At 38.7% G+C, this 22,568-nt stretch overlaps 3 protein-coding genes across 4 annotated transcripts in view; all 3 read right to left on the bottom strand.

Moving 5' to 3' along the window:
• Positions 1-8,192, bottom strand: part of Ae2 (anion exchange protein Ae2) — a 167,256-nt gene extending 159,064 nt beyond the window's left edge. The window contains exons 1-2 of one of the 2 annotated variants that reach the window (XM_080284120.1): positions 8,020-8,192; positions 6,378-6,555 (exon numbers count right to left, since the gene is read on the bottom strand). In XM_080284120.1, coding sequence (XP_080140246.1) covers positions 6,378-6,555; positions 8,020-8,136 — 295 coding nt within the window. In that variant the 5' untranslated portion in view covers positions 8,137-8,192. The remainder of the gene's footprint in view (positions 1-6,377; positions 6,556-8,019) is intronic. The other variant, XM_080284119.1, reaches the window with a different exon arrangement.
• Positions 8,193-9,180: 988 nt separating this feature from the next.
• LOC145414674 (uncharacterized) lies at positions 9,181-18,449 on the bottom strand. Its single transcript, XM_080284192.1, has 6 exons — positions 18,250-18,449; positions 16,652-16,753; positions 14,303-14,385; positions 11,728-11,760; positions 10,096-10,141; positions 9,181-9,346 (listed from the first exon to the last, which is right to left on the bottom strand). Exons 1-6 carry the CDS (start codon positions 18,447-18,449, stop codon positions 9,181-9,183), a joined length of 630 nt encoding a protein of 209 aa, XP_080140318.1.
• A 1,294-nt stretch (positions 18,450-19,743) lies between these two features.
• Positions 19,744-22,317, bottom strand: LOC145414673 (uncharacterized). The gene is made up of 2 exons (XM_080284191.1): positions 22,099-22,317; positions 19,744-19,868 (listed from the first exon to the last, which is right to left on the bottom strand). Exons 1-2 carry the CDS (start codon positions 22,265-22,267, stop codon positions 19,744-19,746), a joined length of 294 nt encoding a protein of 97 aa, XP_080140317.1. The 5' UTR covers positions 22,268-22,317.
• Positions 22,318-22,568: the final 251 nt, after the last annotated feature.

The following is a 22,568-nucleotide window of genomic DNA, read 5'->3' as shown; positions in this document are numbered from 1 at the left end:
GAGAGAGAGAGTAATATCCTTGCTTCTACTAGGCGATTTAATTCAGTTTAAGATATTCCAAAGTGGCAGGCGGAGTTGCTTACCATCCACTCACTCAAAGTAGTACTACCTTCATGAGAATCTGCACTAAGTAACAAGCCACATAATTTCCTGTACTCAATAATAATAATAATAATAATAATAATAACAATGGTGGTCAAGTGAACTAAGACGGCTCAATAGGAAAACGTTCATAAGGGCTAAGTGCACAGGAGCCTTGAGGTTAATTGTCAAGGTATCGCTGCTCAGGGAAATGTGAGTGGTCATCCATGTCTAACCTAAACAATTTTGCCTAGGACCCCTACACTCCGTACGAGGTAATACAGGATATGATGATGCTGGTTGGTTGGTTGGTTGGTTGAATGAATGAATGAATGAATGAATGGACGGACGGCTGGCTGGCTGGCTGGATGGATGGAAGACCTATCAAAGCTGCCAAAGACAAATGAAATGACAGGAAACTACTGCACATTTCTTTAAAAGTCACGCCTGTTTATATATATATATATATATATATATATTATATATATATATATATATATATATATATATATATATATATATATATATATATATATATATATATATATATATATAAGACAGGATGCCAAGTTGAACGTCAAAAACCTTATTAAAAGAAATGTTCCAAGGCCGAGCACCCCATAAAAATTGAACGACGAAAATAACGACAATAATAGGTCACGGTTTTTAATCCCTTCACTATCCAGTGTCTCTTAAGTCCTTCAAGACGATGGTGTATTTCTCATTATATTTTTTGCTGCCTTCTGACGACTACCATCAGCTCTGGATGAGGAACCAGGGTCTTAAGGCGTTCTGGAGACATTTTTTATACCCTGTCACTACAAAGTCCCTTCAAAACCTGAATGAAATCGTCTGCTGATAGCAAGAATAAAATATGCCTTATCGTGGTGAAGGGGTTAAGCTGCACAAAATCGTCTGGCGGGAGAAAGAAGGGTTAATTAGCCTTCCATACGACTCACCAAAAGCCATCAACCAATCCCCTACTAATACCATCACATCAATCCTGAATGACGCAGCCCTAGCATTTATTCAGCATGGACGGCGGGGCAGTGCTATCAGAAATTCGGTGGTTCATTAATCTTGCAAGTGTGTGGCGAGACGGGGTGTGTGGCGAGAGAAGAGAGAGAAAAAAGAAAATCTACCTCACTGCAACGTTTATTTTGCACTCCCTATACTCTTACTTATAGCCTTTACACTCAAGATAAATGCCAAATGAATGGATATACATACATACAAACAAATATAAACACACACACACACACACACACACACACACACACACAGATGCTGAGTTTTCTTTGGTCTTTTGTTCCTGTAAATCTCAAGACGGATATTTGGCCGTAAATTTGTACATCCGGACGCTAATCTGCCCTGTGTTGCGTATATGAACCCTGACCTTTAAGAGACTGTTTTGCTCCTGGCTACTGCGCCTGTTCTAACCTGACCAGCACCCCTAATTTGCCCCTTTATAGCTCACTTGATGACCTAATGTGATAGTCGAAATGAAGGCGGGATCTGACAAATAACCAAGAGGAGGGATCTGACCAAGAGGAGGGATCTGACGAGTTACCAAAAGGGGGGGTTTGACGAGTAACTAAGAGGAGGGATCTGACGAATAACCAAGAGGAACCAAGAGGAGGGATCTGACGAATAACCAAAAGGAACCAAATGGAGGGATCTGACGAATATCGAAGAGGAGGGATCTGCCGAGTGAACCAAGAGGAGGGATCTGACGAGTAACCAAGAGGCGTTATTCCCATCTCATAACTAAAACTCATCATATTTCATGCAGCCCAAACTCAGCATTCAAGATGTGGCAGTGGTCCAGTTCTATCAGGTGAAAAAAAAAATAAATAAAATCAGATACTGTTGACGCAGATTTTACCGACATTATTATACGTGAGATCGAAAAGGGGAAGGCAAATTCTGACATCATTATTAAAACATGAAATATAAAATTGATTTCGCTTCCTCGTTGGTCGTTATATCAGAAATGCAATCTAACCATTCCCTGCCGTCAGTGTTTTAAACTGACCGTCAGTCCGTCATATATCAGGGACCTGCCTCTCTCTCTCTCTTTCCAACCTTGCGACCGGCCCCAACGTTCAGGGAAACACAGGTTCGCTTCCAAACTTGTCAAAAATAAAACGGTATCCCCTAACCTGACCGTTCAAAGAAAATGGGCGTCCTTTCTCACACGCGAAGCCCGTCTCATTTATATTCTTCCAGTTTCCCAGTGTTGGTTTGTGCTGAATGGTAAATAAAAAATATATATACATAAAATAAAATTTAAAAAAGCTAACTCGTCGACCTCCCATGAACTTGAACCTTACGCTGATACCGTATGTTTTTATAAATTATTGCAGAAATCTAATGATCACACACACACACACACACACACACACACACTATCCTTTTTGTGGTTTGAGGGACACTGTTTTCGCCGCGTCCCTCAAACCCACAAGACGACGACGACGACGACGACGACGATGAGGAGGAGGAGGGGGAGGAGGAGGAGGGGGAGGAGGAGGAGGAAGAAGATTACTGTCTGTGCTCGCGTTGAACTGGATCGCTACTAAAATCCTATGACAAAAGGAAGAATACAACATAAGCTCGTAGTGAAAGGGTTATTGTTGGGTAGCCGGTGTTTCCTTTGAGTCGATTTTCTCACTGCCTTTCGTATCGCGTAACGCCTCTTCCTTACCGACTTGTTTTGCATCGTACACATTAATACTCCCTCTGTAGGTTGTTTATATTACTGGCTTTGTATGTTGTTTATATTACTCTTTTTGTATGCCGTGACGTCTCTTCCTCAGCGACTTATTTTGCATCACTCACTTTTGTACTCTCTTGCAATCTTACTATCAACTGTATTATAACGTACGGGTAACTGAAGGCATTAACGAAGGCTTCATCTTGATACAACTATTTTTTTTTTTTTTAGATGAACAAAGGAAGGAAAAAATAAACAAATCAAATAATCTGGGGCTGAAATAAAACAAGGTCGCTACTGTACTAGTGAAGTTAGTCGATTTCATTACCATTTTGGTTTTTTAAGACTGCAAGCTCGGGGAATTCCCCCATGGGTTCCTACTGCATACTACGCCCCCTCCCCTCCTCTCCTCCTTCTCCCCAACCCACTTCCCCGTAACCTATGCAGCTTCTACCTATTCTCTCTCTCCATCTCCTTCCTGTCCCCCCCCTCCCCTAATCCGTCCCCCTTTCTTATACGTATTGTGGTTCTTCCCAATGGCATTGACTTACTCCTCCCCCCTTTCCCTCCTCTTATTCCATCTCTCCCTCTCTACCTACCAACACCCCACCCAACATCTCACTCATTCCCCCCCTACCCCTTCAGCCCCTCTCACTCTCCACCCACCCGCCCAACCATTCCCTGCCCCCCTCCCCCCACTCAATATATCATCCACTCTCCCTCTCCCCACCCCTTCCACTACTCCGTTTGCACAGAACCCCCGCCCCCCCCACATTCACTCCACATTACTCTTAAACCACTCCTTCCATTCAATCTTTTACACCACCCACCCACATCCATTCTCTCAAGAATACTCTTTTACCTCTTCATTCGCTATTTTCCACACACACACACACACACACACACACACACACACACACACACACACACAAAGCTATTCTCTCCACATCCTCTTAATCAACTCCCTCCATTCACATAAAAAAGCAAATTCCATGCACATATTCACTTTTTACAGATCACTGACTCTACACAACCCCCCAATTATCTCTCTCTCAATCTCTCCATTCATCCTCCCCCATCTCTCTCCTACCAAACCTTCATCCATACTTTCGCCGTATCCCCCTCCCCAAACCTTTAATTAGTACCCCTCCCCCCTTCACCATACATCTCTTCTCCCCCTCCTCCCTTCATCCCCTTCTCCAACCCACACCTTCATCCACTACCCCTCCCTCCCTCTTTACTCATCTCCCCTCTCTACTCCCTCAATCATTCTCTCTTCTCCCTTCAACCACCACTGCACCCCAAACCCTCATCCACTACCCTCTCCCCCTCCCCTCACCTCCTCTCTGTCTCTCCCTCACCAACCCTGTTGTCTCTCCTTCCTCTTCCCTCTAACATCTTCCACCACCTTCGTTCCCTCCCTTTCCCCACCATAAACCCCTCTCTCCCCCACCACTCCTCCTTTGGTCTCTCTCTTTTCATCCTTGAACACTTTACCCCACCCACTGCCCCTTCTCCTCTCCCCCTCCAAATCCATCGCCTCCCCTCTGCACTCATACCTCCCCACTCAACCACCTCATCCACATACCTTTCCGCCCCACCCTCCCTCAAGTACGTAATACCGGTCCCCACCCACCTTGCACAAGCACTAGGGCAAACTGGATATCCGGGAGGAGGACACACCAAACATAAACAACCACACCACAAGATGCCACGCTATACAAATGTAGTCAGTCATCATTACTCATTATCAGTAATCAGGGATGTTCCTAAATATTTCAACTTTTTCCATACAACTGGTACTATTACTTAGATATCCAAGAGAAGCACAATACAAATAAACAAGCAAACAACACCCTACATAACCAACACAAGCTACTCTTGCTAAACGTCAGAGATACTGTGCAAAGTACTAAAACTCTCTGTTACACATTTGGGATCTGTACTGAAAAAAAAAAAAATCCATTTCCATACAAACGGTAATATAAACTGGACAGCCAGGAGAAACTCAAATCAATAATAAAAAGAGATGCACACCCTAAATAACAGTACAGGCACTACTTACCTTTCATATATCAGTACAGTACATGCACACACACAGCATTACTAACCTTTCATAAATACCAATAAACCACAGAACATGCACAGGCAAAATAACTCACAAAGAAAATGTAAACATAATGATGACAAAATATTAGACTGCCGAAGGTTCAAAGACAAGGAAGACATAAGGAGAATATGCAGAAAGATGACTGAAAAGAAGACATACTGCTTAAATACTTGTATAAGAAAATTAAACTATCATCATACATCTCTTCATTTCTTTCTTAATGGCTCTGTATGTGCTTCCAGGCAACAGCTTTGTCAACTACAGTGGTTTTCCAAGCTACAAGACTTCCAGTAGTATCTCTAGTCAGTCCACTAATCCTGAGGCAACTCTGAAGAACTACATTCCAAGTCTAGCTAAGACTAACTCTTGGGGTTTTACCCGACTAATTTACACTACTAGATCTTTCCACCCAATTTTCACCCTCCAATCTCTCCACATGTCCACATCCCCTCCAAACTGACAAATATGACAGGAAGCGGACAATAGACTGGGAGGCCGTTAACTACAATCTGATGGGACCTTCTGTGAACTAATTACACAGAGAGGAGACAATAATCACATCATGTGTGGTAGGTAAAGATGCTCACCATCCACTCACTCAGTGTAGTGCTGCTCTTGGGTCCCTGCCCTTTCCTCTCTGCCTTCCTTCCTCTTGTCCTTTGCTTTATTCTTTCCTTCCTTCCTCTTGTCCTTCTTTCTTCATTTTTTCCTCTTCCTTCTGTCTATGGGTGACTCTACACTGACTGACATGCCAAATGGTTCCCTGTACACCAGGAAACCATATACCACACTGGGTGGTAACCATAAAACCAAACTGTGGTGCCTGATGGTTTAGTGGGTTATTAGGGTGCTCCTATTTGACTGAGCCTGTGCAGGTTATATCCATGCAGTGGTTGGGGTTTATTGCTCACACAATGCCACTCAGGGATGAGAGAGGCTGGTCACTCTCATCTCAAATGTCAGGACCAATTTGCCTACCTCTGGGCTCCTACACTCCTCATGGGGCAACACTGGATTTGATTATGAATGAATAAACTTTCATGAACCAAAATTAACCACACACAACACCTTACTGATACGTGAAAACCAGAGAGCCAACAACAAACAGACAAAAAAGAAAGAAAGAAAAAAAAAACTGCATATAATACCTTAATGATAACTGCAAAACCAGAAAGTTAACAGAAAATAGGACATGAAGGAAACAAATCAAAGGTGACCCATAAAAGTATAGTATGGCAAGGAAACAACTGTATAGTGCATTTTTTCTCACCTGACAAAGATCCTTAACCCCTATCACCTCAGTTGATGGCCAATATTCTCATAATAGAGGACTGAATTTACTAATATGGAGATTAACTCCCATCTCATAACTAAAGCATGATGGATTTCATCCAACCAATACCTGGTACTCAACCTGTGGGAAAGGCTTAGCTCGGTCAGGTGAAAACAAATTGACTACAGCATGGCACTGACCTGCTTCAAGGCCCTTGCGGAGGGAGAAGAGGGCATGGAAGTTGAGGAAGGCAAGATGTGGCTTGCCCCAGCGGTTGTCCACGTCATCCACATCCTCCTCGTATTTGATCCAACGTGCAGTCTCCTTCCACTGCAGCCCGGCATCTGTGTGGCGCAATTCATCCAGCTCCACAAACACCTATAGGGTGTACATGAATGAAAAAGTTATATCATGCCCACATTTAGAATGAAGCGAGAACGATGGGGTGGGGGGAGTATCGGCTAATTCTTATAACACTCTCTGAGGTATATGGGACCAAGGCTTGGCTACTACAGCCCAGTACATTTATGAGCAGATAACCTGCCAAGTTCCCATGATAGCATTATGTGATTTAAAAAAAAAAAAAAAAAAAAACTACCATCACCTCTTGGGGATCAAACCTATGCATGGGTGTCACTCTGACTGGGCTGTTCTAATCACTAGACAAGTAAAATGGAAAACACAAGTAGAAGTTACCAAAACAGTAAGACATCTTGGTGGTCTGACAGTAAAAGTCTTGGTCTAAGAAGGCCGTGTATTATCCCCTTCACTTGGATTTTTAAAAATTTATTTATTTATTTATTTATTACTTCAAGATGATTTCAATTAAACTGCAGCAGACTTCAAATTTGAGGGATTAGATACAGCCTTCATTACCCCTTCGTAGACAGAGGTCCTCCCAAAGTTCAATTAAATCATCCAGTGGTTTTAGAAATAAAACAAAACAGTACTCATATGTCACCAGACTGAAGGGGTTAACATGAGGCTATTCTAACATGTAAACAATGCTAGAGATGTATGGTGACCTTGTATGGCTTAAATAATGTAGACTAAAACAAATCATTATGCTAGGCTTTATCAGTAATAAATCAAACCTTATACCAAAGCTGGTACATTTTCACAACTAATTTAGGCACTTGGTTCTGGGAGATCAAAATAAGATATAGGCAATTCTCCTTTTAAGTCGGAGATGTGCTGCAATATATCACAGTTCTTTCTACACAACTGGAATGGTATACCAGGGGAAACTCAGTTAATCAACTTCATGGGTAATGATGGAATTTAATAGGCAGTTTTCCTGTAATTTACTGTGGATTTAACCCCACCTCTCCCATGACATGATATCTTAGATTTTTCTTGCTACTTCCTGACTATGCTGTTCAAATTACGAAAGATCTTTTTTACTGATGAGGTTAATGAAATATCTCTAATCCCTTCAAGGCTGAGCATTTTTTCCAAAATTGAATAAATTTGCCTTGTTGAAGAATGAACAAAAGAGTACATCACCAGATTCAAAGAGTTAGTACTAGATGAAAAAGAGCATCAGAAAAGACGTACAATGAAGACACACCATTAACACTCAGAGTAGGGTTATTTACTTCAACACTAAATTGTGAAGTGAAATACAAGCCCCTAATGACTGACAGCCATTAATGGGATTCCTGTAGTTATTAAATATAGTCAGACTGCATCCCACATTACAGAGGGAGGTCAGCTGTGATATAGGAAGAACAAACATCTTCCAGTTTTGTTACATTCTTCATAAATTATCACAAAAAACTGGGAGCTTCTATTCCATGTCTTAAGTCACGGTTTATGCATATGGCCCTCACGTGTACTGACCTCATGAGGGCTGTGGTCATAGGACTTCTTCATGATTGGCATCTGGCGGTCAGACTTCTTGGTGGACCTCCTCTTTTTGGGTTTTTCTTCCTCCCCCTTCTCATCCTGATCATTCATGTGGATAATGGATGTAACTGAAGCACGAGCTCGTACTTTTGGCCGACGGTAAGCACTTGGGTCATCAAATCTGTGACCTGCGACAAATTGTGGGGAGTTAATGTGTCATCACCAACAGTACGACCATCATCATCACTGCGGTCATCATAACATCCTGATCTTTCAGGCCACCTGAAGAAAGGGTGAGATGCGTTCCAGAGAACAAGGAAAGAGAAAGCACAAAACAGGGAGATCTACCAAGTGTAAGACAAATGAAAAAGACCAAACACTCATTCACACATCATTCAAACCCCTAGAATCAAGTTCCACTTCACAGGCCTAACTATCTGCACAAACTTTTTTCCATTTCAGTTACAAGACTCACTTCGCATACACCTGCTAGACTGAGTCAATCTGTCTTACTATAATATGGAAGGGACAATGTTGAAAATTTGATAAATACTGTATCTAGGTAATAATTCTAACAGTACATCCTGTACATTTCTGTTATAATGTTCCATGCAAAATGCATCATTCAGTTCAATTGCACTAAATGTTTTATGTCTATTGCAAACAAACTGGACTACCCAGTATATCCCCCCTCCCTCTCTCTCTCTCTCTCTCCCTTTCTCTTTTATATAATCAACTCATCATCATTCCAGGCAAACTAATACTAACTGGTAAATCTTCCTATACAGTTGCTTGCAATGCAATATACTACATAATGTTTTCACTACAAAGTTCTAGACAACAAATCCTGCATTGGCTATGACAGTTTGTACAGAGAAAACACCAAGTATGGAAATGGGGCCCAATTTAATCAGCATTTTGCAAAAGCTGACTTCATATACAGTACTTCATTGAGTTTTTCTAGAGGTTATGCCCCCCAATATTGGGATGGGGAGGGCATTACACACACACACACACACACACACACACACACACACACACACACAAAGCATTATTCAGCATGACTCTGGCTGAAGTATGAGGGATAATCAAGAGTTTACTCTACTCTCAATAATCACCTTTACCTAATTCAAGCAAGTAAACAACAAGAGGCAACTAACTGGTCATCTTATCGAGGTCATGCTCCACCAGGTTCTGTGCCTCCTCTGCTGTGGTAGGTGTGGTGGCACTCTTATGCAGCTGCAGGTTGTGCTCTGACCCAAGGTGACGCCGCCACTTGGGGTCCTCCACTTCATCATGACGCCGGTTTTTGTAGGACCGCCTGGATGAGAGGATGGAAGGAAAAAGTAATATAAATTTACTGCCATCTTAAGCTTGCTTCCCACCTAAGAAGGGTGAGACAGAATCCAAAAAATCATGGAAAGATAAAGCGTGAAAGAGAAAGAAATATTAACAGTATGCCAAGTGAAATGGCCACACAATTCACATATCCTTCAAGCTCTTTAAATCTTGGCCCCACCTCACGGGCCTAACCACCTGCACATACTTCACTGGTATTCTTCTTCATACTGTAAGTGCACTTCACGAACGCCTGCTACAAGGTCAATCCACCAACTATCAAGTAAAAAAAATCAAGTGCCACACCCTTGTTAAATGCTCCCCCATATATAATTCAGCCAACCAACTTGATCCCATTAATTCTCTAACCTCATCAACAACCATTCTTCACTTTCTTCCAAACTCATTTACCATATCCATCTGCCTTACTCTTGGCCTACTCATCCTCCTCCCATCTTCAAACTCACTCACATACACCCTTTCACCACCATATCTATGCCCAATCTTTCCTTATGAGCATCAGGTTTTCAAACATTTCCTTCCCTTCCACTTGTTAATTTTCTCACACTCCCACCCCTTACATTTTCAAACCTTCTTTCCCACTAATCTTTATATTTTCACTTTCCCCAAATTTCTGTTCAAATTTCAAAGTACTATAGTCTGCATTTATATTCTCCCTGTAATCATCAATTTACACAGGCACTCTCTCTCCCCCTTCCCCACCACCCTTACCTGCGTCGGGTCCTGTGCTCCAGGTCTGGCTGCTCTTCCTCCTCACCTGCTCGTAGAAAAGGTACAGGGTATTAGCACCTCCCCCTGTCATTAACCCCTCTAGTACAGTGACAACCTTGTTTAGTTTTACTATCATCAGATGATCATTCTCCTCACAAGAGATTCCTAATACTGTACTGCAGGCATTGGCCTCAGTTAGACCGTTTCATTCTGAGAGGCTACATGATCAATAAAATCATCTGGCAATAGCAAAAATATATTACAAAATCTATCACAGCACTGAAGAGGTTAAGTGAAAGTTCAACAGTGAAAACCTGAATGAACTTTGAGATGAACATTCTGTATTACTGATGCCTGACAATATTTCAAAAGAAAATTACAATATAATTTTCATGAAAAGTAAATGTAGTTCTATTCCATGAAACAATCATTATTTATACTAGGAATCATAGCTATACATATAATATGACAGAACAGATCTGACACTAAAGACAACAGCAAGCCCAAATCAATATATTTCAATGCAAAAAAAAAAATAAATAAAAATAAAAATAATCCAGGCTGAATAAGAGAACTGGTGGCCAACCCCCAAAACAATCTAAATACACCTTGTTTCAATGCAGGAGAAACAAGCCTACTTCAGAGCATGTACTGTACATCTACTGTATGATAAGCTTAACACTGTCAAAGTGTTGATGAACTTTTATTCTTGCTAACTGGATTATTAGTTAGCTTAGGGGAGACCTCTAGCAGAAAGAGTTAATCAAGTCTTTGTATCAACCCTCCACTTTGAAAAATCTCTCCAAAGCTTAATAAAAACATTAGAAAATAACAGAAAAAAAAAAAGTTATCTGACTGAAGGGGTTAACATATCGCTACCCAACAAAGCATCACTCTCTAAATCTACCTTCCCTTACTTACTACTAATTTATACACAAAAATGTACCGATATATTACCTATCAGAACTACTACATCTTAATTTAGTGACAAATACACCATACTAACTTTTTTTCAAATCTACTGGGAATTTCAAGTCAGTGTCTATTAAATTCAACACTGCCATATTCCTCTTATTCAGACTCAATCATAAAACATATGAAACCAATGTAAACATAGGAAAGGGAAAATGCATATAACTGAAACAACTTGCACAATTTGTTAAATTACTGCACTAAAAACAATACATAATGCAACAAACTTGTCAGAGAAAAAAAGTTTCAAGAGAATCATGTAGTTAATATAAAATTTGGTGTTGGTGTAAATAATTTTTAATTTAAACCCCAGTGTTATTATGTTATGATTATGATATATTATTAGTAACAAATTCCTCAGAAAGAATCTCTCTTCCAGTGCAGTGTATACATCCAATATAATATGTGGTATAAAAAATGTGTTAAGCAAGTGACACAGCTTCAATTGCAAATAATTTATCATGAATATGAATACACAATGAGAAATAAAAATCTGTGATGGTGCAAGAGAGATTACCTTAAAACTAAAGGTGTACTCATTAGTACATTCCATAATACTGTACTGTGCAGGCTCAGGCGGCATCTGAATAAAGCAACTGATTCAGTGTTAAAATTAGCCAAATAACAACACTCACACCGATACCACAACCAGATTCATACCTGCAGGATGTATTATAAAGTATGTTACACCCGCTGTTCATCCCACAAAAAAGAAAGAGAATAATCACATTAATACATACCAAATGGCAGACTTCATGTTCAGACGAGGTTGCTTAAAACTACATTTCTCATAATCCTGTGATAGCAGTTTAGAGAATAATCTTGATTTCGACAGTAGATTTCATACTAAAATGGTGGTTGAGATTGGGAAAACACATGGGGAGGGAGGAAGGTGGTTGTGCAAAGGGACGAGGAGGCTGACACAAAGGGCATACATAAAAAGGACACATAAAAAGGCATACTGTGCAATGGGACAAGCAGACTACACAGGGATGGGAAGAGGGATAAGCATACAGATACAGACAAACTGTGCAATGGGACAGGCACATTAAGCAGGAATGCGAAGATGGGATATGCACACATAACAGGAGAGACTATCCAAATGGTAAAGCAAGCTACACATTGATGAGAGGATGGGATAAACATACATAAACAGACAGACTGAACAATGGGATAAGCAGATTATGCTGGGATGGGAGGATATTTCACACATAAAGAGACAGACATGGACAAAACATTGCAAGTGATCAATAATAAGCACAGAGCAAGAGCACAAAGAATGTTACTACCATGTTTGTGCTGTGAGTTTTCCTATATCAAAGAAAATTTGGAAGCACTGTCTTCCCTTCAAAATATTCATCAATCATGTTAAATAAAAATGATACCAAGCTTCCACCTGAAGTTTTCTTATTTTCTGGGAGCCAAAACTACATACAGTAAATACCGTACTTATCAACAGTTGCTCGCAACTGCTAGGGAAAAGAAATATACAGTACAATCCCAGTTAACCGGGTGGCTTGGGGAATTTACTTTCCCGGTTATAGATTTTTCCCGTATTTCTGATTTTCAAGTCAAATCTATACAAAGGCTATCACAGCAGTAAATACAGTTCAGGTACTCACCAGTCACATTAGGGGTTACACTAAGAGATTCCGCCTGAAAAACTGCCTTGTAAACACACACCATGGTCATAACGCACATGTGCAATTGCACCAGTCCGTTGTTTACTGAATTACTGTATTCATTATATGTACTGTACTCATAAAAATTGAAAAATAAAATAAAGAAATAAAAGCTTGAACATTTATTAGTGAACTGATGATGTGTTAAGACTGCACTGTAGAATTATCACGACACCTGTGCCCCCACATGAGTTTGTTTACGTTTCTGACCCCGACTGGTCTTCTTCTTCCCTACCTGACCTCCATCACTCCACCCCTCACCCGCCACTCAGCCGTTTTGCAGAAGATAAAATAAATGATGTACGTATGAAATGCAGGCATATTATTTATTTATTTTTCTTCCAACAAAGTAAACTTTCATTCCTATTAACATTTATATTCAGCCATTAGTGTTTTATAATGTTCGCCTTTTTCAAGTCTGTTGCATATGTCCAGCTTCTGTTTCAAGGTAAGCACGATACGCTTACGTTTAGTTTGCACTTTAGGCATTTTGGAGTGTACAAATTACCGTCTATCAGAGGAACACAATAGCAAGAGAGCTTGTTTACTGTCTGGTGGCAAAATGCAGACTGGTGATTTTTGGAGGGTGTGGAGGATGACTGAATTCAAGTAGGGGAAAGAGGGGGAGAGGAGAGGTGGTTAAGAGGATTTGCTAGGGATTTACATTAGCCGGAAATGTCTTCACCTTGCTTTGTCTGACTTCACCCAGCCTCGCGTGACACGATCAAATGGCGGTTTGGCGGTCCATTCAAATTAGCGCACAGTTATAACTTACTGACATTTTTACCAGCCCTTGAATTTTCCCGTTGTTCTGAGTATTCCGTTTGTCTGGATACCGGATAGCTGGGATTGTACTGTAAGTTGTATAAAAATCCTGCAATAGTGTACGACCTTAAACTTGACTGTGCCTTATCAGGAAGAGAAAAGCAGTAATTCTGTTCTTATTAATGCCTAACCTCTCAGAATGTACTCATCAAATAAGCCACATAAATCACTGATGTGATGGTAGTGTTGAAATAAACCATAATTTGCAAACCAATTAGAACTGTTACACATTATTTGTAATGTTAAATATACAGCAGGCAAAGGAAGGGTGTTTGAGTTTCAGGGTGGGCTGGGTGTGTACTACTTCAATATAATACAGCAGTTTAATACGACAGCATTTTATCATCGTTTTACTGAACAAAGACTTCACAGAGATAAAAAAATAATCTAGTTTAACTAAGAATAAGTCAAATTTTCATTCAAAATTACTGACTCTAATCTGTTTTGTAAGATTTATTTTAATTACTGCAAAAAATAAATTCAGTAGAGGCTTACTATGATTCTAGGACAAGGTGGCAAATGTATGATATATATGCAATATAGTTTGACTGTATGATGATATACTGATTGCATGATACATGTAAAGCTATAATTACAAGGAAAAGAAAGCAAATGGCAATTAGGGCAGACAAACAACACAAAAGCAAGATGAGGATTTGAAGGTCTGGATGGGAGGGGGGGGGGGAGGTCTAGGATATTAAAGGTTAGACAAATTCCCTCATGCATACCAACGTCAAACTGGACCCGAGTCTTCTTACGAGCTGAGTCATCAATATAAGGAATCTCAGATTCGCTAGGACGAATGATGGGTCTGAAATAAGAAAAAATATTATATAAAATCTGGTACTGTAGTGCACTAGCATGGGAAAAATGTAAAAAAATTATTTTGCACATGTTTCATGCTACAAAAGGAACTCCTTTGCAAAAGTATAATAATGAAAATATGATGCATTAATCTCTTACCTATTTTTAAAAACTACATCCTATGTCAACATATCACAGTAAAGTAAGATTAAGGAAAAGAAGGCAAAAAAGGAAAAGTTAATGCCCAGAGAACAGATCCATTCCAATAAGAGAACAAAAGGAAGCTGTAAAATTTAGATCCTTAGTAATGTGAATGCCTTGCTGTCTTGTGGGAACCCCCGACAGAAAAAGAGCCATGAAAGATCCACATCTAAGTTTATGTACTTTGTCACAACCTTCTCTTACTCCTTTCAGGCCCCACTCATTCTCTTCCTTCTCTCTCACTTGTATACATTTGGAGTCAAAAGTTCTGTCAGATGGAGGTCAGCTGGTAGTCAATTGTTGTGTAAGATGGTGGTACAGCTGAGGTTAAAAGTTGCTGGAATGGAGGTGAGTAACTCCACCTGCCAATGGCTCTCCGATGCAACTTCTGACCTCAGCTGTACTTCCTCCATCAAAGATTCTCCAAGCGTGTACAACTTTTGACAATGACTGCACCATTCCACCCTTAAAACTAATAATATAAAATTTAAAAAATAAAAAATATGGGGTGAGAAACAACTGCAGACAAACATCATTATATGTGAGGTTACTTCCATTTACAAAGGAATACAATGAATTCATTCTTCCCTACAGAATTACTATTACAGTTTACCTGCAGCACATGATAATTTTTCTCACCCTTTCTTGCTGTCTTCCACTGAAGAGGTTGGTTGGTAGAAGATGCCTTCCTAATTTATTTCTGAGTTGTAAAAATACATACAGGGTGGGTTCTGCTGACCCTCCCCTCCCCTTTTTTGAATCTAGGAATACAGCTATCTTTGGGATATTAGTCAACCACTAAAGTTCAACAAGACACCTACTTCAGAATATATTACTGAGAATTTACCTACGAAATAATGGCAAAGCCCATGATAAACACTACTTCTGTTTTAAGATACAATAGTTTCTGTCAGGTGGATTGGAGAAACATTCTGTAAGATTTTTTATTGACTGGTGTCAATGTTCATACACAGCTGTCTTTCACTTGTATTATTATCGGTCTAAAATATGACTAATTCTAACAATAAATGCCAAAGTGTCATTAATATGTTTGTATCGTATTTTATAAGGTTTAGTTTTTTGCAATACACAAACTTTATCTTATCAATAAAAATAACTTTACATAATACCTCTTGGTACTCTTTCAGATAATGTTAATTTTTGTACTGACTGTGTCATGCTGCTAGCATAGTCTGCTTAGTTAAGAACAAATATAGAGGAGATTTACAACGCTTATCTGTATTTAAACAATTACATCAGAATATTTTACAGCAATGACAGTAGTGCAGGGATAAGAGTCCCAGTACTGTACCCTCAGTTGAGTGATGAAAAGAATAAAATCCAGTGCTCAGTGAAAATGTATGGCTAAAGATTAGTTTTCAAATTAGTAGGCATCCTTATTCTTTAAGCTTTCAAAGTTAGTTCTCTCACATAAGCCAATCCCTGTATATGGATGAAAAAAAAAAAAAAATGTTTAAAAAGTTCAACTTAGTCTGTGACTAATGGTACCTCTGTCAATGCCCTACCCTAAAACAGGACTGTTGATGCTTGGTTTCCTTTGTAGTCAATACAAAAAGTAATCAATGAACAATACCATGCAAGAAAAATTACTCCCTATCAGATGGGACAAGAGGGTATGCCCTTGTTATGAGTCACTTTCTGACATTACAGTACTCGTTGCTCTAAAATCCACGATCAAGTACAGGAAAGTTACTGTTGCTATAAAATCCAGTTGTCATTTCTCCCCAGTATTCAGTACAAACCGTAGAGAAAAAAAATGTGATATTTTAGAACATATAAATGACTTACTGTATCATGAGAAATACCTGTACACCTGTGAGCTATAATTTCTGCTCACCCTCTAATCCTACCTCTGATTGGAGGGAACTGGTAGCTATGATTTCACATTGAACAAGGGTAAGATCTCTAATACGTGTACAAGGTGGTAGTCCCAAGCACTGCTAAGTCTTCATTCTGTGGGAAACATTGGCTGCAACTATATTTCTGTCAGGAGTGAGCAGAAGCAATTGCTCACAACTGTACCTGTATCCCTTCGAACAAAGCACACTTACTTTGGTTTATTAACGTCATCTACTAGTAAGGGAGACTGTTCCTCCTCGTCAGAATCATGTTCCGCTTCAGAATCCTTGCGAACTTTGCTAGTGCCGGCTTTCCTGAAAATAGCATGTGAATAGACACCTTGTAATCTGGTGATAGAATCCTCAGGCTGGAAAATGTTTTGCATTTACACAGTAGAGGTTTTTCTATCACACATAATGCTGTCATGGAAATGGGATGAACGCATGCCCTTCCATGATCCTCGGTCAAGTTCATGAAGAATCTTACCCAACTGATACAATACATCAATCCCACAGATGTTAATTATCATTGAGAATAATTTTACTCTACTTGGGTTGTGAAGTGTCTGGTAACTGTATGTGTGAAGAAAAAAGTATAAACAAGCAATCTTATACACAGTTTAAGCACAAAAATATTGATGAATACAGCCCTGGACTATGGCAGCCTAACCCTGAGCTCAAATACACCCAGGGTCCCCTCGGGCACAAAAGGGATAACATGGGATTATCTGTCACCATCTGTATATACCGGTAGCATAATTTACTAGTACACTGAACAAAGCTGTACAAATAGCGCTCTTCAACCCTTTCAGCCAGATGATATCATTGCTATTCATTCCTGCTATCTCAAGACAATTTTATTCAGCTTGAGGGAGACTTTTTGAACTGAAAGGGTTGAATACAGCTTTTAATAACCCTCTCACTACTAACTGTCTTGTCTAAGCTGAATATAACTCTCTGGAGGTGGCAAGATTATAGTGTAATTTAGGAACAAATCGTTGGATTGAACAGGCTGACTGATGAGATCAGACAGCCTTTGTCTTCCATTCAAAATATGAAAAATGGCTGCAGCAGAAACACTTGAGTCTTTAGGCAAAGTTGTCTTCCCTCCTGAACTTGTCATTTTCCAAGAAACCAACACTCAAGAATTTCATTCATCCACCCATCAAGAGTGTAGGGGACCAGGTTAGGCTACTCAAGTCCAGGCACCTAAGGTGAGTGAGCAGCTGTTTGTCCCTCAGCAGTGTTCTGTAAGTAAAAAACCTCAACCATCCCTGACATTTAAACCCTAATAAGCTGCAACCAGTTAGAATGCCTTTAACCACTAGACTAGCATGTACCTGATACAATTTTTAAAACCTGTGACAACTAATACTTATACCAGCATAAAGAACAGTTCAAGAAGAAGATGTAGACAGAACTGTGTAAGGCTTCTGAATAATCACAAATAATTTATGGTCAGAGATGTAAAGAATTTAGAAAAGCTCTTGACAATTTACAAGATAAAGGAGTCTCCGTGAAATCTAATATTATAAATCATTTATATTCATGTTTTTTAACCTCAGTATTCACTCTTTGACTGTGAATGTATTGCAACTGTAAGAGTGAAAGCAGTGTATATACAGGCAACCACATACAAAACTTAAGCACACCGAGCACTGATAGCCTTCTACAATTTTACACAGCTTAGGACAGACTTTGCAAATTGGAGAGGTTAGATACATCCTTCATTAACACTACCAATACTTGCACTCTCCTAAGCTGTATAAAATCAACTGGTTAAGTTATCAGAAGGGTTAGGTATGCCTTACTCTGACCAGGCTTCCTCTGCCTCCGGATCTCCAATATGGAAGAAGACACCGCCAGAAGGTGGGGGGCTTTCTATCTTTTCACTCTTCTTGGGTTCCTCTTTCTCCTCCTCCTCCTCCTTTGGCTCTTCATCATCTTCTTTCTCTGCCTGTGATATGTAAGATTTTGGTAAGGAAAGAGATTTTGTTGATCCAAATGGCATTCTATAACAACAGGGATGTTAACACTAAAATAACTCAATCAAATGTGCAGAGACATTTTGGAATTTATGAGAAAAAAGCATGAGGAACATACCTAACCATGATATATCTGCTTAAACTGTACACTTTCATAAGGTTTTATTTTGTCACTTAACACAAGGTATTTTAGGAAGGGATTTTTTGCTTGGATGAAAATTCTTCCCCAGTTCAAGAACGATCCATGATGAAAACCTATTTCCCTCAAGAAAACTGCCTATGTATGAAGTACCCATTTGTGTGTCTTGTACAGTAAACCAAGGTGTTTAAACCAGCAATTTAAACAGCTTTTAAACTGTACAATTCAAATAAAAATCTTGCATGCAAAGTTAACACCGAGGGAAAAAAAAAAAAAAAAAAAAGGACAATCATTCAGGCAATAACTGACTGAAAATTATCTCTTCCAATCACTGTTAAACAAAGCTGTTACATGATTAAATCAAAACACTCATTATGGCTGAACTTCTACTATGGACATGTTGTCTTTGCCAAATGAATGATACCTGTAACCAACATATCCATCATGCATTCAAGAAAATTTCACTGTGCACTTGCTTTCTGGTGTTCTACAATTAGTGCTATGATATGCTGTTTTGCTATTCATATTGTAATACGTTTTCTAATATAATTTGAGTACAGTTTATCCTTAAAACTTAATCAAGTTATGATTAAGAGGATATTTTTGTGAGAAGAAAAGCCATGTTTAAAAATCTGTATATTAGGAAAATTTCTTGAACTGCTAGATCAAATATAACAATGCTTTTACTGCTACACTACTGCACTACAATGCTTTTCTTATACTCTCTAACACCACACCTGTGACATCTATTAATAAATGTTATGGCACATCTTTCTATACAAATCCACAAAAGAAAATGAGGTGCTCAGAAGTGAAGGCACATACGAGAAAAAAAAAATCTTTTTGTGTCAATTACGTGATGATACCTATTTTAATTCTGCACAATGTGAGTTGCTTAATGTTTAAATTTTACAGTACCATCAAATGCACTACACTGCTTCTTGTAGTGCTAAACACCAAGTAAAATAATCTCCAGTTATGATCTTAAGATGATTTATACAGTAGTTGGTTTGAAATCATTGAATTACAATCTGATCATAATAGGTGGAACAACATTATCATCAACACCCTAACCTTTTCTCCTACCAACAAATGATGTGGGATAAGATCAGAAACAAAGGGATCATTCTCATAATCCAACCTCAATACTGGGGAAATAAAGAACTGTCAACTTTGTGTAATCATACCAGGCGGGCATAAGCCGGTTCTTTCCCCTTCTGTGATCCCACACGCCGGGTGCCACCCTTACGATGATGCTGGGGCTTGAGTGGGTGGTGAACATGAGGGAAGGTGTCACTGCGGTGGACTGTAGAGGAAAATAATATGAGTAAAGGCATTAACCCACTGAATCCAGGTGACATTATTTTTAGTTTCCAATAATTTTTTTAAAGTAAAGATCTCTTGTAATGAAGGGGTTTATTAAGGATGTCTTTAACTTCTGTTTGAAGTGTCAATCCTACACTGAGTAAGATCAGAACTAGATACAAAGAATAAACTTAAAAAGGCATCCCTGACCTGAACGGGTTTAGTGTCACTATGGTGGACTGCATTGGGAAAAAAAGAAAATACAGACAGCAAACTGCTATTTCTTTTAAATTATCAGTCTCATCAGTCAGAGGATGTGCAGCATTTTGTACTGTGTTCTTGTTGACTCTTAATTTCAGAAGGATTATAGGACAATTCCCCTGAAGGGGTTACCTAAAATCTTCATTAACCCCTCTAAAAACAGCAAATTCTACCCTTTGAGACTCTGATGACGCATTTCAGTCATTTCATTCCAACCTCAGATTCCGATGACTCGTTTATGCATCATTTTAAGATACTTTTGTAAAATATTCACCATAAATTATGTTTACGCGTCATAACAAAGAGACTCGGGAATGATGTCACAGAATGCTCACTCAGTGTGTGGCAGGCAGTAGTTCCGTAGTTCTGCATGGTTTAAACTAGATTTATATATCTTTCTTTCTAGCTGAATATCTTCTATGGCAAGGTATAAAATTTTTGGTTTTTGCCTAACTTCAACTTGTCATTTTGATTTTTTTTCTTTGTTTTTCTTTCCTGAAAATACTACAATAAAGTACAACTATTCAGATTAAAAATAACACCACAGCCAGCATCCTATCATAAAAAGTGTACTTACTCTGACCGATCAAAGAAAAAGACAGTGAAAGGAATATGCAGCCGAGATTCGTAAAAAATTGTGCGTTTTTTCCTCTCGCTTTACAATGCAATAAAATGTTGAAATAACTATAAACTAAGTATCATTGCAAAGATAATTCATTATAGATTTGCATGGTTTGAACCAGATTTACAATATAGCTTTATTAGCTTTTTTTGCTGAATATTTCTGTACAGCAAGGTATTAAATATTTGGTTTTTGTTTAACTTCAACTGGTCATTTGACTTTTTATTTCTTTGTTTTCCTTTTTTAAACATACCATGATAAAGTACAGCTATTCAGCTTAAAAATGCAACCAAAACCAACATTTTATCATGAAAAGTGTATTTACACGGAGCAATCAAAGAATAATATTGTGGCACAAAGATGTAGGACAGCGCAAGAGCAACTGACTCTTGCACAGACATAATCTGCCCAGCCCAGAAACCTGATAGAGTTAATATGCTATTAAAATCATCTACAGTTGCAAAAATAAGTCAATACACAAGTAATAGACTATCCACTTCAGGGGATAAGGGCAAATTTATATTAGACATATGTATTGTCCTGTCTCAAGTACTCCCCCAGGAAATGAATCTAGGATTAAAGTGTGGAATCCCTTAACTTCTACAAAAAGACCACCAACCAAAAAGTTTAAGTACTTCACCATAGGCGACCCTTCCCTATCTGAATGAAGCTCTCTAGTGATGAGAATAAATAAACAATTACGACTGCAGCAAATGGGCAACTGGAGGTCTTTTTACTTCCTTTCTTCAAAAAGGAGTCCTTCTTGAATCAAATAAAAAAAAAAAAAAAAAAAAAAAAAAAAAAAAAAGAAAAAAAGCTATTCTAGCAATTAAGTTAATCCCATCTGTAGTTTTGTAAGTGCTGGACAAAGTTACTTAGTACTGGGGACAACTCTCATAACAAAAGATTAGACACAATGTCCATCAACCTCTTCAGTATAAACATGACTTTTTATTTTATTTTTTTTTTACTGTATTCTTGTCACAACCAGATGGCTTTAACCAACTCAGGGCAAACTTCTCATAGTAAAGGGATTACCAAGTCATATGCAGTCAGTGCTGCAGGTGTCTCCAGCCAATCAATTGTGGCTCAGTCAAGTACCAAAATTTACATTATGGAACATATACAGTACCTCAATGTAAGGAACTAGTGCTTGTTTATTTGCTAAATAAACTCATGATGTTATCAACAAAAATATAAATCAATATAGAAAGTGGAAAAATAATGGCATATCTACAGTAGACTCATAGTAATGCAAAGTACTGCATATAAAGAAAGAAAATTCCTATCAGTTTAAGATAAACACTATACAACAAGGTCACACACAATGGCCATCCACGCTGCTTACACTTGATGTCAGTGTCTCGGATCCTGGCATCACCCTCGCACACTTGAGAGTCTTCATTGTAGCCAGGTGACCAGGGTGCAGACACAGCTGCTTGGGAGGATAGCTGGCTGAGGGAGAAGTCATCCTTGGACCCCTCATCCTCAAACATTCGTTCCATATCCTCATTCATCTGGTCACGTGAGGGTTTTCTCCGTCGGGCTTCTGTCTCGTATGCCGGAGACTGCCAAGACAATCTTTCAGTTAGTAATTAATGCAAGATTTAAACCTCTCAATCTGTAGATGTATTCAAATATCATTCTTGTTACCTTCAGACAATTCTATTCAGATCACAAGGATTTTTTACATTAAAAGGGTTACTTACATACATACATATATATATATACATATATATATATATATATATATATATATATATATATATATATATATATAATGTATATACTGTATATACACTGTATATATATATATAT

The sequence above is a fragment of the Coenobita brevimanus genome, chromosome 100 (genome assembly GCF_032717465.1).
Source record: "Coenobita brevimanus isolate Jiangsu-jjx chromosome 100, ASM3271746v2, whole genome shotgun sequence".
Taxonomy (NCBI): domain Eukaryota; kingdom Metazoa; phylum Arthropoda; class Malacostraca; order Decapoda; family Coenobitidae; genus Coenobita; species Coenobita brevimanus.
This window is presented reverse-complemented; position numbering and strand designations above follow the sequence as displayed.

Bases quoted from the DNA above. Each gene is read 5' to 3' on its own strand.
- LOC145414674 (XM_080284192.1), bottom strand. From the start codon at position 18,449: ATGCCATTTGGATCAACAAAATCTCTTTCCTTACCAAAATCTTACATA. The intron at 16,754-18,249 runs GTAAGGCATACC...TGCTATTTTCAG, and splicing joins GCAGAGGAAGCCTGGTCAGA to GAAAGCCGGCACTAGCAAAG. The intron at 10,142-11,727 runs GTATGAATCTGG...TTCTACGAGCAG, and splicing joins CTTTATAATACATCCTGCAG to GTGAGGAGGAAGAGCAGCCA.
- LOC145414673 (XM_080284191.1), bottom strand. From the start codon at position 22,267: ATGAATGAGGATATGGAACGAATGTTTGAGGATGAGGGGTCCAAGGAT. The intron at 19,869-22,098 runs GTAAGCAGCGTG...TTTCCTCTACAG, and splicing joins CCGAGACACTGACATCAAGT to TCCACCGCAGTGACACCTTC.